At 58.0% G+C, this 11,153-nt stretch overlaps 1 protein-coding gene across 1 annotated transcript; it reads right to left on the reverse strand.

Annotated features, from left to right (window-relative positions):
* Positions 1-8,812: 8,812 nt before the first annotated feature.
* SOX1 (SRY-box transcription factor 1) lies at positions 8,813-9,943 on the reverse strand. The gene has a single exon (XM_072853632.1). It carries the CDS (start codon positions 9,941-9,943, stop codon positions 8,813-8,815), a length of 1,131 nt encoding a protein of 376 aa, XP_072709733.1.
* Positions 9,944-11,153: the final 1,210 nt, after the last annotated feature.

Genomic DNA, 11,153 nt, shown 5'->3' on the forward strand with positions numbered 1-11,153 from the left:
AGGGTTAGCAGAAACTTCCTCAGCCTTGCTAGAAAGCTAGAAACTGAGGGGAGCATTACCAGATGAAGTGCTTCGGGGGGGGAGAAATGCATGTTCTGCTCTCATTTCTTCGTTCTTTCGGCTATTCTGCAAGACACAGAAGTAATGATGTGACAGCAGAGCATGGGAAGTCCCTGTTTGGAAAATGCACTGCATGCCTGTATCCCTTCCTCTTCAGCCTTATGGCAGTTCCAGACACACCGCTGAGAAGTTTGTTAGGCTAAACTCCACGCTTCCCTTGTTCGGCTCTGCATTTCTTTTTTTTTTTTTTTTCCCAAATTTTAATCTTCCTGAGCTGTTTTCTGGAACCTGAGATTCACAGTTCTCCTCCAGATCTCTCCGTCCTGAAACATGCAGGCTTCATCTCCCCTACAGCTGTGTATTTTAGAAGGCGTTTCCCACCTAAGTTTCCTTTTCTTTTTCCCTGTCCTTCAAGGTAGAAAAGAAACGAGTTCACAGTGACTCGATTGTACAAGCATCTTGTTTTTCGCATTATTTTCTACAATCTAACATCGAGGGGGGGGAACACGCAGCCCTCACCCGCCCTGTGGCTGAAAAGCAATTTAGACGAAGGTAGGACTGATAATGCACTATATAGGACTGCTGATGAAAAAACCGCAAACAAACCCTAAACCAAAGCAAAGCCCCTTTCTGTCTTCTGCTATGTACAGGTAAAACGAAAGGTATTGCGGAAAGCTAATCCGATCCCTTGATCAAGGGATTACTCGAGATTTTTCTAAAAGATAAAGATATTAACCTGTGTGTAAGGCAGGAGAGGCAGCCCACGGTTGGGGTGTATGTAACTCTGAGGTACCGCAGATGGTTTCAGAGCCGCCAGCTTTCCGCACAGGGTCGGAATTGTGTTTTCCTGTTGATCCTTCGTTTTGAACTCCCATGCCTGGAGTTTTAGGTCTCTCCTCCCGCCTTGGGCAGCTTGTGTTTGCAGCTCCAAGCCTGAAGAGCCTGTTACCTCATTCTGCTAATCTGATTGGGATTGAACCAGCCACTGTCCAACAGTTTTAGCAAGACAATCTTCCTATACGCTTTTTCTGTATTGGAGTAAATAAATGAGCTGAATTCAGTACTTCTGAAATTTGTGCGAGACAACATTTGGGTAGGAAATAAACGTCTCCCTACCTCCCCTGCACCCTTCCCGCACCCTCACCCTCCCCGGATAAATTATACTGCCCAAAATGTATGGTGCCTTTGTTCACCGCTAGATCCTAGTTGCTATGGAGAGTTTTATGCCTTGGTAAACTATATTTCACCTCCTCCCGGTGAAAGCTATTCTTTTCCTAAATGCACACTTTGCAGACTCCGGTCCTTCTCCCCCGAGTCAGCTGCACTTCCTCGGCCCACGCTGGTCTGCCCCGGGCTGAAGCCGTGTTTTCCCACTCCTCGGAGCTCAGCTCGCCCGCTAGCACTTGCCCAATTGTTTGACCACCGCCAGATGCTCTCCTGCTTCTCCTCGGTTTCATTGTCCCCCTTTTTTTTTGAAGGTTTCTGAAGGGTAGTCCCTCTATCTGAGAGCCGCAGTTAACCGTGGCACACGTCTTCTCCCAATCAATGAGAGGTGCCCGGGCTGAAAGCGTGGACAATGGGATTTTACCGAGCATGAAGCATATTGCCCCCAAACCCGTCCTGACAGGCCATGCTAAAGCACTTGAATGACTTTCTTGAAACGAGACCTTTCTGAAGGCTCCTCCCTTCAGGGAATTACACCGTCCAGGAAAGATAGGCATGAAACTGCACGGGGGCACCCCAAGGCTTTGTAAATAGGGCATGGGGGCTTCTTTGTCGCAAAGCCCCACCGCTTCCACCCCAAAGCCAGGGACTAGCATGCTTTCCCTGGGCGGCTGCTCCTTGCTCCACACCAGCTCTGGGCAGTTTAAAGGCTGGGGTTTTCTCTGGCCCTTTCCTTTTGGTACCTCCAGTCTTTTTGACGGCACATATAGCAGTGTGACTCAGTTCAGCCAGCTCCTACTGACTTCGCCAGAGGTGTCCCAATTTGAGGCATGAGGACTAGGAAGGACTTCCAGGTTGCCTGCTAGCACCCCTTACCATCTCCATACACCGCTGCTACAGCAAAGCGGCTCGAGAGTCTCCAAACTTGGGTTTGCTAGTCCTCACTTCCGCAAAGTTCCCCCCAACAGCAGAATGGCTCACTCCATGTAAAAGTCAATGTGCTTTTCCTTCAACCTCTGCTAACGAAAGCCTCCCGCTACATCTGTACCTGCACACCCGCGGCCTCCGCTCCTTTGCCAGCCGCCCTCCCCTTCGGGGCTGCCCCTGTCTCACGGCTCCTGCTGACATTGCTCCGCAGAGGCGCGGCGGGGCCGGAGCCAGCAGGCAGGCAGGCAGGCAGGCAAGGCCCTGCCCGCCCCATATGCATAATCTTTGCTTTCCCCCGCACAGCGGGGGTCGGTCCCACTGCTCCCCCACGCCCGTCGCTGCAACAGCCCGCGGCCACGCCAGCCCTCCCCTCCGTGCCCGGCTCGGGGCTCTGCGAGACCGTATCCTGGCACGTTTTCTGTTTCGTCTCCTCTGCCTCTCTTTTGGCCTTGCCTCTCCAGAAGTGACTTTTCAGCCAAGCCAAGCGCTTTGCTGTCCGACTCCTCTCCCCTCAGTCTTCTGAAACCACTTGCCCCAGACCTCAGTTTCCCCCCCGGTAAGCAGCATCCACCCCTAACCCCAGCACGAACACGGAGAGTCGCTTCATCTTGACCCGTACCTCCCAGTCCCCGCCTGCTGCCCCCGGGCACCCGCCCTCCCCGGAGGGAAGCGTCTCCGAGCCGGGCCGGGCCTATCTGCTTTAGCTCCCCTTTGGCTCGGAGGACGTGCCCACAGGTGCTGGGTGCTGGCCGTGGGGTAGCGCCGGGCCACCGAGCATCCCCGCTTTGCGAGGGCGGTGTTTTCTGGAAGAGGAGGGGCCAAAATGCCGCGAGGAGGAGGGATTGCTTGCTTTCCCCCCCAAAAAAAAGTTACTGTGTGCCGCCTCCCCCCCCCCCGGTGCAGTGTCTGTGTGCGTGGGGTGCGAGTGGCACGGCGGAGCGGCGGCGCCGGTGCCCCGCGGGGCTCGGGGCGGCGGTCGAGGCGCCCACACCCGCCGCTGCCGGCCCCGCTCGGCGGCCCGTCGGGGGGCGGCTCCCCTCCCGCCCCCCGCCCCGGTAGCCGTGCAGCAGATGGCCAGCGGTCCGGGAGGGCGGCCTGCGCCCGCCCGCCGCTGAACGCATGACTGGAGCCGGGCTTTGGTGTCGCCGGGAGCCCCGCGGCCCAGCCCGGGAGGGTCCCGTGTGGAGTTCAAGAGCGGCCTTTCCCGGCTGACAGCAACGCGCTTGTTTTCCCCAGCTATCCCGGCCCGCCCCCCGCTCCCCGCCTCTCACGCCCGCATCCCCCCTTCCCTTCGGCCTGCTCCTCGGTGAGGGGCCAGAAGGCTGCGGCCGGGAGACGGGGCGCACGGCAGCATCCTCCCCACCGCCACCCGCTGCAGCCCCCTGCCCACCCGCTGGGACGTCTCTTCCCAGCCCCCCCATCCCGTAAAGGCTGTGGCGTCTCCCTTCTCCCCGGAGCCGGGCCGGGGCCTCCCCCTCCAGCCTCCCGCCCCGCGGGGGGCTCTGGTTTCGCTGGCTGCCCGGCCGGCCGCTGGCTTGCAGCGGGAGCCGTCGGTGTTCCGCTGGGTGATTGTAAACGGGTTTGACTGGCCGTTGATCTCGGGGTCAGGACTCTCCTCGCTAATCCCTCGCTCTCCAAACACCGGCCCCCCTCCTCCCCCCCGCGCTCTCCCTCCCTGTCTCCCCCCCTCCCTTCACCCCCCGTCTTCGTCTTGCATCATTCATCTGCGGCCCCTCCGACGGCACCGGGGGCACCTCGCTTCGCGGGGCTGCAGCTCGCAGAGACCCACGCACACCCCGCGAACAACACCCCGCAGGCCCACTGCTCCACGGCCCCGGGGGTCTTGCTTAGCGAGGAGGGGCCTTCCACAAGATCAGCCCCCTGCACACTCACACGGACGCACGTACTCACACGGACAGACAGACACGCTCTGACGCTGCCCGCCCCCACGGGGCTGCCCCTTCCTGGCGCTCCCCCACGTGTTGCTGAGCGTGGGAGGGAAGGGGAGAGCCAGAGCCTGCCGGGGGGAGCGGGCAGAAAGTGTGCGGGGGGGACGGGGCAGAAAAGGGCCCGGGGGTGCCCGTGAGCCCCCGGGACAGGCGGGGGCTTCGCGGGGCGCGGGAGACGGTCGGCGCCTGGCCGGGAGCGCATCCCCTCCGGCTAACGTCTCAACCCCACGGGCAGCTGCCAGCTCGCGTGTTTTAGCTGCGTTTTACTCTACAGCAACGCTCAGATTAGCTGTTTGGTTTGGTTTTCGGCGGTGTGGGGTGCTGTTTTGTGTTTTTTTTTTTTTTTTTTAATTCTTTTTTCCTTCCGTGGCAGTTTACGCGTGATAATAAAAAGCTGTAACCGCGCCAGGCGTTCAGGTGCCTCCGGCCTGATGCTGCCTACATGTGGCACAGCTGGGAGGGAGGATCCTCCCCATCCCCCCCCAGCCCTGCCAAGAGGCATCTCGGGGGGCTTCTTGCCCCGCTGTGGCCCCCCGAGCGCGCTGGGGCTGCGTCCTCACGGCCCCCCGCGCAGATTTCTAGAGCCGTCCCTCTTTTTACCTTCACGGGCAATTTCATGTGCCCCCCCCCGCGCCGTTGCTCCCAGAGGCCCGGAGCCGTCCCATCGCTGCCCCACCGCCACCCCCCTCCCCCCCCCGGGCTTGCTGCGGTGTGACTCCGGTTGAAGGCGCGGAGGAGTGGAGCTGGAGGGAAAGGCTTTTCCCCGGGGCCCAGCGCCACTCCTACGAGCTCAGCGAGCCACGCACGGAAAAAGGAGGGAGGTGGGGAAGGAGGGGAAAAAGAAAAAAAGAAAAAACAAAAAAAGAAAAACAAGAGGGAGAATCGTTGGGAAAAGAGCTGTGGAGTTCAGGCCAAGTCTGCGGTTTGGCTCCGAGTTTGGAGCGGATCAAACCTGTTATCGCACTGTGCCTCCTGTCCCCCTGGCTCCTCTGCCGCCCCCCCTCCCCGGGCAGCGGGACCCGCCGGCAGAGCCGTGACCGGGGGGGGCGGTCGGGCCCGCGGGGGGCCTGACCCCAAAAGCCCCCCACGCTACATGCAGCCTCACTCGCAGAGAGGGCACCTCCGCCCCGCTCCCCTTTGCCTTACTCCCTGGATTTTCCTTCCTTTTACTGAAAACGAATTCGTTTCTTCTTTTTTTTTTTTAATTCTTCTACATAGGTGATTTTAATAGCTCTGTCAATCATGTTATAGGAGGAACATTTCATACAGTTTTAGATGTAATGTACTTAAACCGTAAATCGCTTAAACCTATTCTTAGTTTTGCATATTCAATTATTCTCTTATATATAACCCGCACAGCAAAAAGCCCGAAGACCGAATTACTTTACTGTACCTAAGCCCAACTCATCTGCCTAGCAAAGTTGTTTGAACTTTGTTTGTATACCCAAACGTGAAGTTTAACTCAAATTAAGGTGAACCGCCAAACCAGTAGACACCGAACAGCAAAAAATTCTACCCTTAGGGTGTTTGGGGGGGCTGGTTGGTTTTTTTTTGGGGGGGGGTTGGACATTCGCAGAGGGGATTGTGTTTCTTTGAAAGGCGGGCTGAGAATATTCGAAACTTATTTGAATATAGCCGAGATTGGGTCTGTTTAATCCCCTTGTGTGGAAAGTGCAGGTATTCCTATTCTTCTAGGCATAACGCCATTGAGCCGCTAAATTGTGAGGGGAGGAGGGACGGCTCGTTAAAAGGAGCTCATTTAGAGAGCCATAATATTTCTCTTTTAAGCACTTCCCCTAGTATTTCTGTCGTCTGGACGCGTACAGATATTTTATTCGCTTTTCTCCCTTGACCGCCCCAATCCGCCTGGTCCATCAGCCGTGCTCAGCCCCACAGCATCGTCTCGCCGGGATTTTTCCCTTCCGCGTCGTCAGTAAATGTGATTTTCAATAGCTATGACCCTTAAAGAAAAGGCACGTAACAAGGTTGCATCAGAGGTAGATGCGTCTGCATGTGCACACGTACACACACACACATATACCCTTCTCTTCGGTCGTGATACTATCTATAGTGTGTAGAGATATGTATGAGTACGTACACACACGATGGATAACGCGTTTCAAGAAACAGTTCAACAGGTACTCAGCTTAGTCTGCATATTTAAAGGTACGCCTATTAATGTTTTAAATTACAGATACAGGACCCTGCTTCGCTGGAGGTAATCAACGCCACAGAAGGTTTCTCCCAGGTTCCCGCTTTCTGTGTGCGCTGTTTGCACGCTGAGCACTTCCCAAGCTAGCCTGCTGGCTGCCTGAGCCCGCACACACCTCGCTTTAAGACAGGCTCAAACAGTTTAAAAAAAAAAAGGGGGGTGGGGGCATTTGGGTTTGAAATCAACAAACAGCTTCCATGAAAATTTTGCGTTCACTGTAACGAATGAGCGATTTAAACAAAATTATCAAAATGATTCCGAAGAGTTATATACGTCAACTGACATGCCAGCGTTATAGGTGAAGTGCAACCTCTAACCCGGACCGACACCGCTCCTCATGAGCCAGCCAACGCTTCCCCACTCCTGCGTGGATGAAGTACTCATTCGCCAGCCCTAAAAGATGGTTTAAAAAGCCCTACAGCCTGCTGACACCGACATGACCGCCCTGGAAGTTAAAAGTATTTTTTTTCTTCCTTTCGTTTAAGCCGTTATGACTAATTTAAAAATTTGTTTGCTACGGTCAGATGTTTAAATGCAACGCTTGATGCTGTTATTACTACCAGACGAAGTTTACAGCAAACTTTTAGTTCCGGCATATCGAAAGGTACCGATCAACAGCTAGGGAGAAAAAAAAAAAATAAATGGAATTTCAAAGCACCGAACAACACCCCGCAATGACCAGACCCGCACCGCCTCTCTCGACAGCTTTCGCACGGGTGGCTGACCCGGGCGTCCCAGTCGGGCGGGGTGCGCAGCCGGAGACTCCGCCGCTCCCTGCTCGCCCCCCAGGATGCTGGGCAGGGATGGATGGGGCTGCTGTGCGGGCTTGGGGTCGAGAGAACGCTTTTCTTTTCGGGACGCTCCAACCGAGGCGCTTTCGCTTTTCATGGTGTTAATTAGAGGGGAAGCGGCGAGCTCGCCGGTGCCTTCGCGTCCCCCGGGGAGGTCGGTGCCCCGGGCGAGGTGCGGACAGTCATAACATACACAAAATGAAGGTTCAGGGCTAGGAAGAGTAACTCAATAAGTCGCCTTTTCCTAGCAAGACGGACCGAGTATTAAAATAAATCTCCCTTCATCCCTCCTGATTTATACGGATTAGGAGACATCGCCATTTACTGCGGGATCGCACTCCGTTCTCTTTGCCGCTCCGGTTTCAAACTGCCTCCCCAGAGCCTAGGTTTACCTGCTGAATTTCCAGGCACGCCGTGGTAAAGGCTACTGTGTTCTGCGGTTAGTTCGGGTTTTTTCTTTTTTTTTTAAAAAAAAAGCAGGTGACTTTTTCCGCTTTGAAATTTATTTAACTCAAAATTGAACGCATCCTTCGGATTTCTGTTTAGCAGAAAGGCTTTTTAGTAAACTATATACACAATCTGAATTCCCTCGTAACGCCTAAATAAAAATTATTTCACAATGCATTTACAAGAAATGATACAAAAAAGAAAACGAAACCAAAGAGAAAACAAACAAACAAAAAAATATCCAGACACGATAAAGTTTTACAAAACCCAGGGAAAAAAAAAAAAAAAACCAAACATTGCAGCCTCCAAAAGAAAAAAAAGTTTTATAAATAAACAAATAAAAAAACCCAACCAACAAAAAAACCAAAAACGCGAGAACATCTACAAAAAACTTTTAAGTGTTGTTTTGGATTTGCCGTAGTACATGAGTAATAAATGAGAACTGTTCCCCCATCAACTTGGAGTTAATTAGGCAATAAAAAGCCTTCGCAAGAAGCGATCCGTGACTGCAATCGTAGCGGTTCCGCGCTGTATAAAAGTTGGCATCGCCTACAACTTTGTGTGGTTATTATTGATATTTTTTGTCTTTTCGCCGTCGTTTTTTGTTTTTGTTTTTGTTTTTTCTTTCTCTCTCTCTCTCTCTCTCTCTCTCTCCCCCTCCTCTTTTGCAAATAAACGCTCTATGTCTCTTGGGTGAATGATAAATACTGTACAAAAGGTCTCGATAAAACACAGAAGTTCAGTCTAAAACTAGTTTCATAAACTAGTCCTTCTAAAAAAAAGGTAAGTAAAGCAACCGTTACCTTTTTTCTCTCTCGTTATTATTATTATTATTTATTATTATTATTACAAGAACATCAAAACATTTCTTTTCTGTACAAAAAGGAAGGAAGGAAGGAAGGAAGGAAGGAAGAAAAGAAAAAAAAGAGAGGCGGGGGAGGGCGGGAGGGAAGGGGAGCGAGAGGCAAAAATAAGAGGGGAAGGCGGGAGCGGGGCAGGAGCGGCGCGGGGCCGGGGCCGGGGCCGGGGCCGGGGCCGGGGCGCGGGCGGGCGGCGGGGGCCGATCGTGCGGTGGCAGCGGCGCCGGCCGGCGGCGGCGGCGGGGCGCGCAGTCCTGCGGGGCGGCCCGGGCCCGGGCCCGGGGCCGCGGCCGCGGCCGGGGCCAGAGGCGGAGCCGGCGGCGGAGCCGGAGCCGGAGCCGCTGCCGGTGCCCGCGCCCGCCTCCGCCGCTCCTGGCGCCGGTGCCGGCGGGCGGCGCGGGCTCAGATGTGCGTCAAGGGGACGGTGCCGTTCACCCCCGTGCTGGCGCTCTGGTAGTGCTGGGGCAGGGAGTGGAGCCGGCTCTGGGCGGCGGCGGCCGCCGGATCCCCGCCTTCCCCGGCCGGTAAGTACATGCTGATCATCTCCCGCAGGTCCCCGGGGCACGGGGCCCGCGAGTGCGAGGTGACGGGCGGGCTCACGCTGGGCTCCGACTTCACCAGCGAGCCCAGGGCGCCCAGCGCCCCCGAGGAGGCGGCCGCCGCCGCCGCTGCCGCCGCCGCCGCCGCCGCCGAGTTCTGGTGGGGCTGGGAGCCGTAGGGCAGGGCGCCGTAGCCCGAGGGCGAGGCGCTCATGTAGCCCTGCGAGTTGGAGATGGGGCTGTACTGCAGGGCGCCCATGTCGTAGCGGTGCATGGGCTGCGGGTTGTGCGGGTGGTGCGGGTGGTGGGGGTGCGGGTGGTGCGGGTGTCCCCCGCTGCCCGGGTGCTGGCTGTAGGCGAGCTGCGCCTCCTGCATCATCGCCGCCGCCGCCGCCGCCGCCGCCACCGAGCCCGGGTAGGCGCCGTTGGCCCAGCCGTTCATGTGCGCGTAGCCGCCGCTGGCCGTGCCGCCGGGGCTCTCCAGCCGCTGCCCGACGCCGCCGGGGCTGACGCCGACGCCCATGCCCACGCCGACGCCGGCCGGGCCTCCCCCGGCCGAGCCGGCGCTCAGCAGCCCCCCGGCCAGCGAGTACTTGTCCTTCTTGAGCAGGGTCTTGGTCTTTCGCCGGGGCCGGTATTTATAATCCGGGTGCTCCTTCATGTGCAGCGCCCGCAGCCGCTTCGCCTCGTCGATGAACGGTCTCTTCTCGGCCTCCGACATGACTTTCCACTCGGCCCCCAGGCGCTTGCTGATCTCCGAGTTGTGCATTTTGGGGTTCTCCTGGGCCATCTTCCGCCGCTGGCCCCGCGACCACACCATGAAGGCGTTCATGGGTCTCTTGACCCGGTCCTGGTTCGCTTTGTTCCCCCCGCCGCCGCCGCCGCCACCGCCGCCGCCGCCGCCGCCTCCCGCTCCGGTCTGCCCCGAGAGGTTCGTGGGGGCCTGGGCTCCGCCGGGGGAGTGCAAGTCCGTCTCCATCATCATGCTGTACATTCAAGTAGCTTTTTTATTTTCCACCGGCGCCAGGCGTGAAAAAAGAATCGAACATAGAGGAGCCCGGGAGGACGGGGAGCGAGCGAGGCAAAACCCGTTTGTATCTAGGTAGCGACCGCCGTGCAAAAAAGAAAGGAGGAGGAGGAGGAGGAGGAGAAGGAGGAGGAGGAGGAGGAGAAGACCGCGAGGAGAGCGATCGGCGACCCCGCCGGCGGAAAACTTTCTCCCTTTTGCAAATCACTTTCGGGGCTCGGCGGCGACGGGGGATGCGAGCTGCTCAAACAGGTGCACGGCAAACTTGCTGCTTCACTTGGCGCGGAGGGAGGAGTGTGCGGAGCCGTCGGCGGTGTCCTCCGCTCCCGGCGCTCCCCGGCACACGCGCGCACACCCCTCCGCTCCCGCTCTTATCCTTAACCCAGCGATTTTTTTTTGTTCTTTGCTAACTTGGAGAGAGAGAGAGAGGGAGGGAGGGAGGAAGGGAGGGAGGGAGGAAGGGAGGGAGCGTGTGTGACTTGCATCCGCTGATCGCAGGTGAACGCAGCAGAAGAGAGAGGAGAACCCACCGCCACGCGAAAAGGAGGCAAAAAAAAAAGAAAAGTATTTAAACGTTAACTAAAAAAAAAAAAAAGCGGGAGGAGGATCGGGGGAGGGAGGGAAGGAGGGGAGGAGGGAGGGAGGGAGGGGGTGGGTGGGGGAAGGAACCCAACCACAACACGCGCCGAGCCCGGCAGCCGCGGCGCGGTGGCACGGCGATGTGCTGGCGGTGGTCTCCCTCCCGCGGCCCGGGGCGGGACGGGACGGGACGGGACGGGACGGGACGGGACGGGACGGGACGGGACGGGACGGGACGGGACGGGACGGGAGAGGAGGAGCCGCCGGGCGCGCGGGCGAGCGGCGCTGCAGCCATACAGGGCGCGCCGAGCCCGCCTTAAATCGCCTGGCGGCGGCCAATGGGGGCGCGCCGGCGGGCGGCGATTTGCATGGCGCGCGCTGAGCAGTGACGTCCGGCGGGGCGCGCCGCGCCCGGGCTGGGGGGGGCTCGGGGGGGCGGGCGGCGGGGTCACGGCCCGCCCCGCCCCGCCCCGCCCCGCCCGCGCTCCGGTGCCGGGGGGGGACACACACGCACCGGCCACCCCCGCCCCGCCAGGCATGGCCGGAGGGAGGCCTGGCGCCGCGGGCTGCCCCGTCCCCGCCGGGTGCGCCCGAAACT

This window comes from Ciconia boyciana, chromosome 1, assembly GCF_034638445.1.
Source record: "Ciconia boyciana chromosome 1, ASM3463844v1, whole genome shotgun sequence".
NCBI lineage: Eukaryota > Metazoa > Chordata > Aves > Ciconiiformes > Ciconiidae > Ciconia > Ciconia boyciana.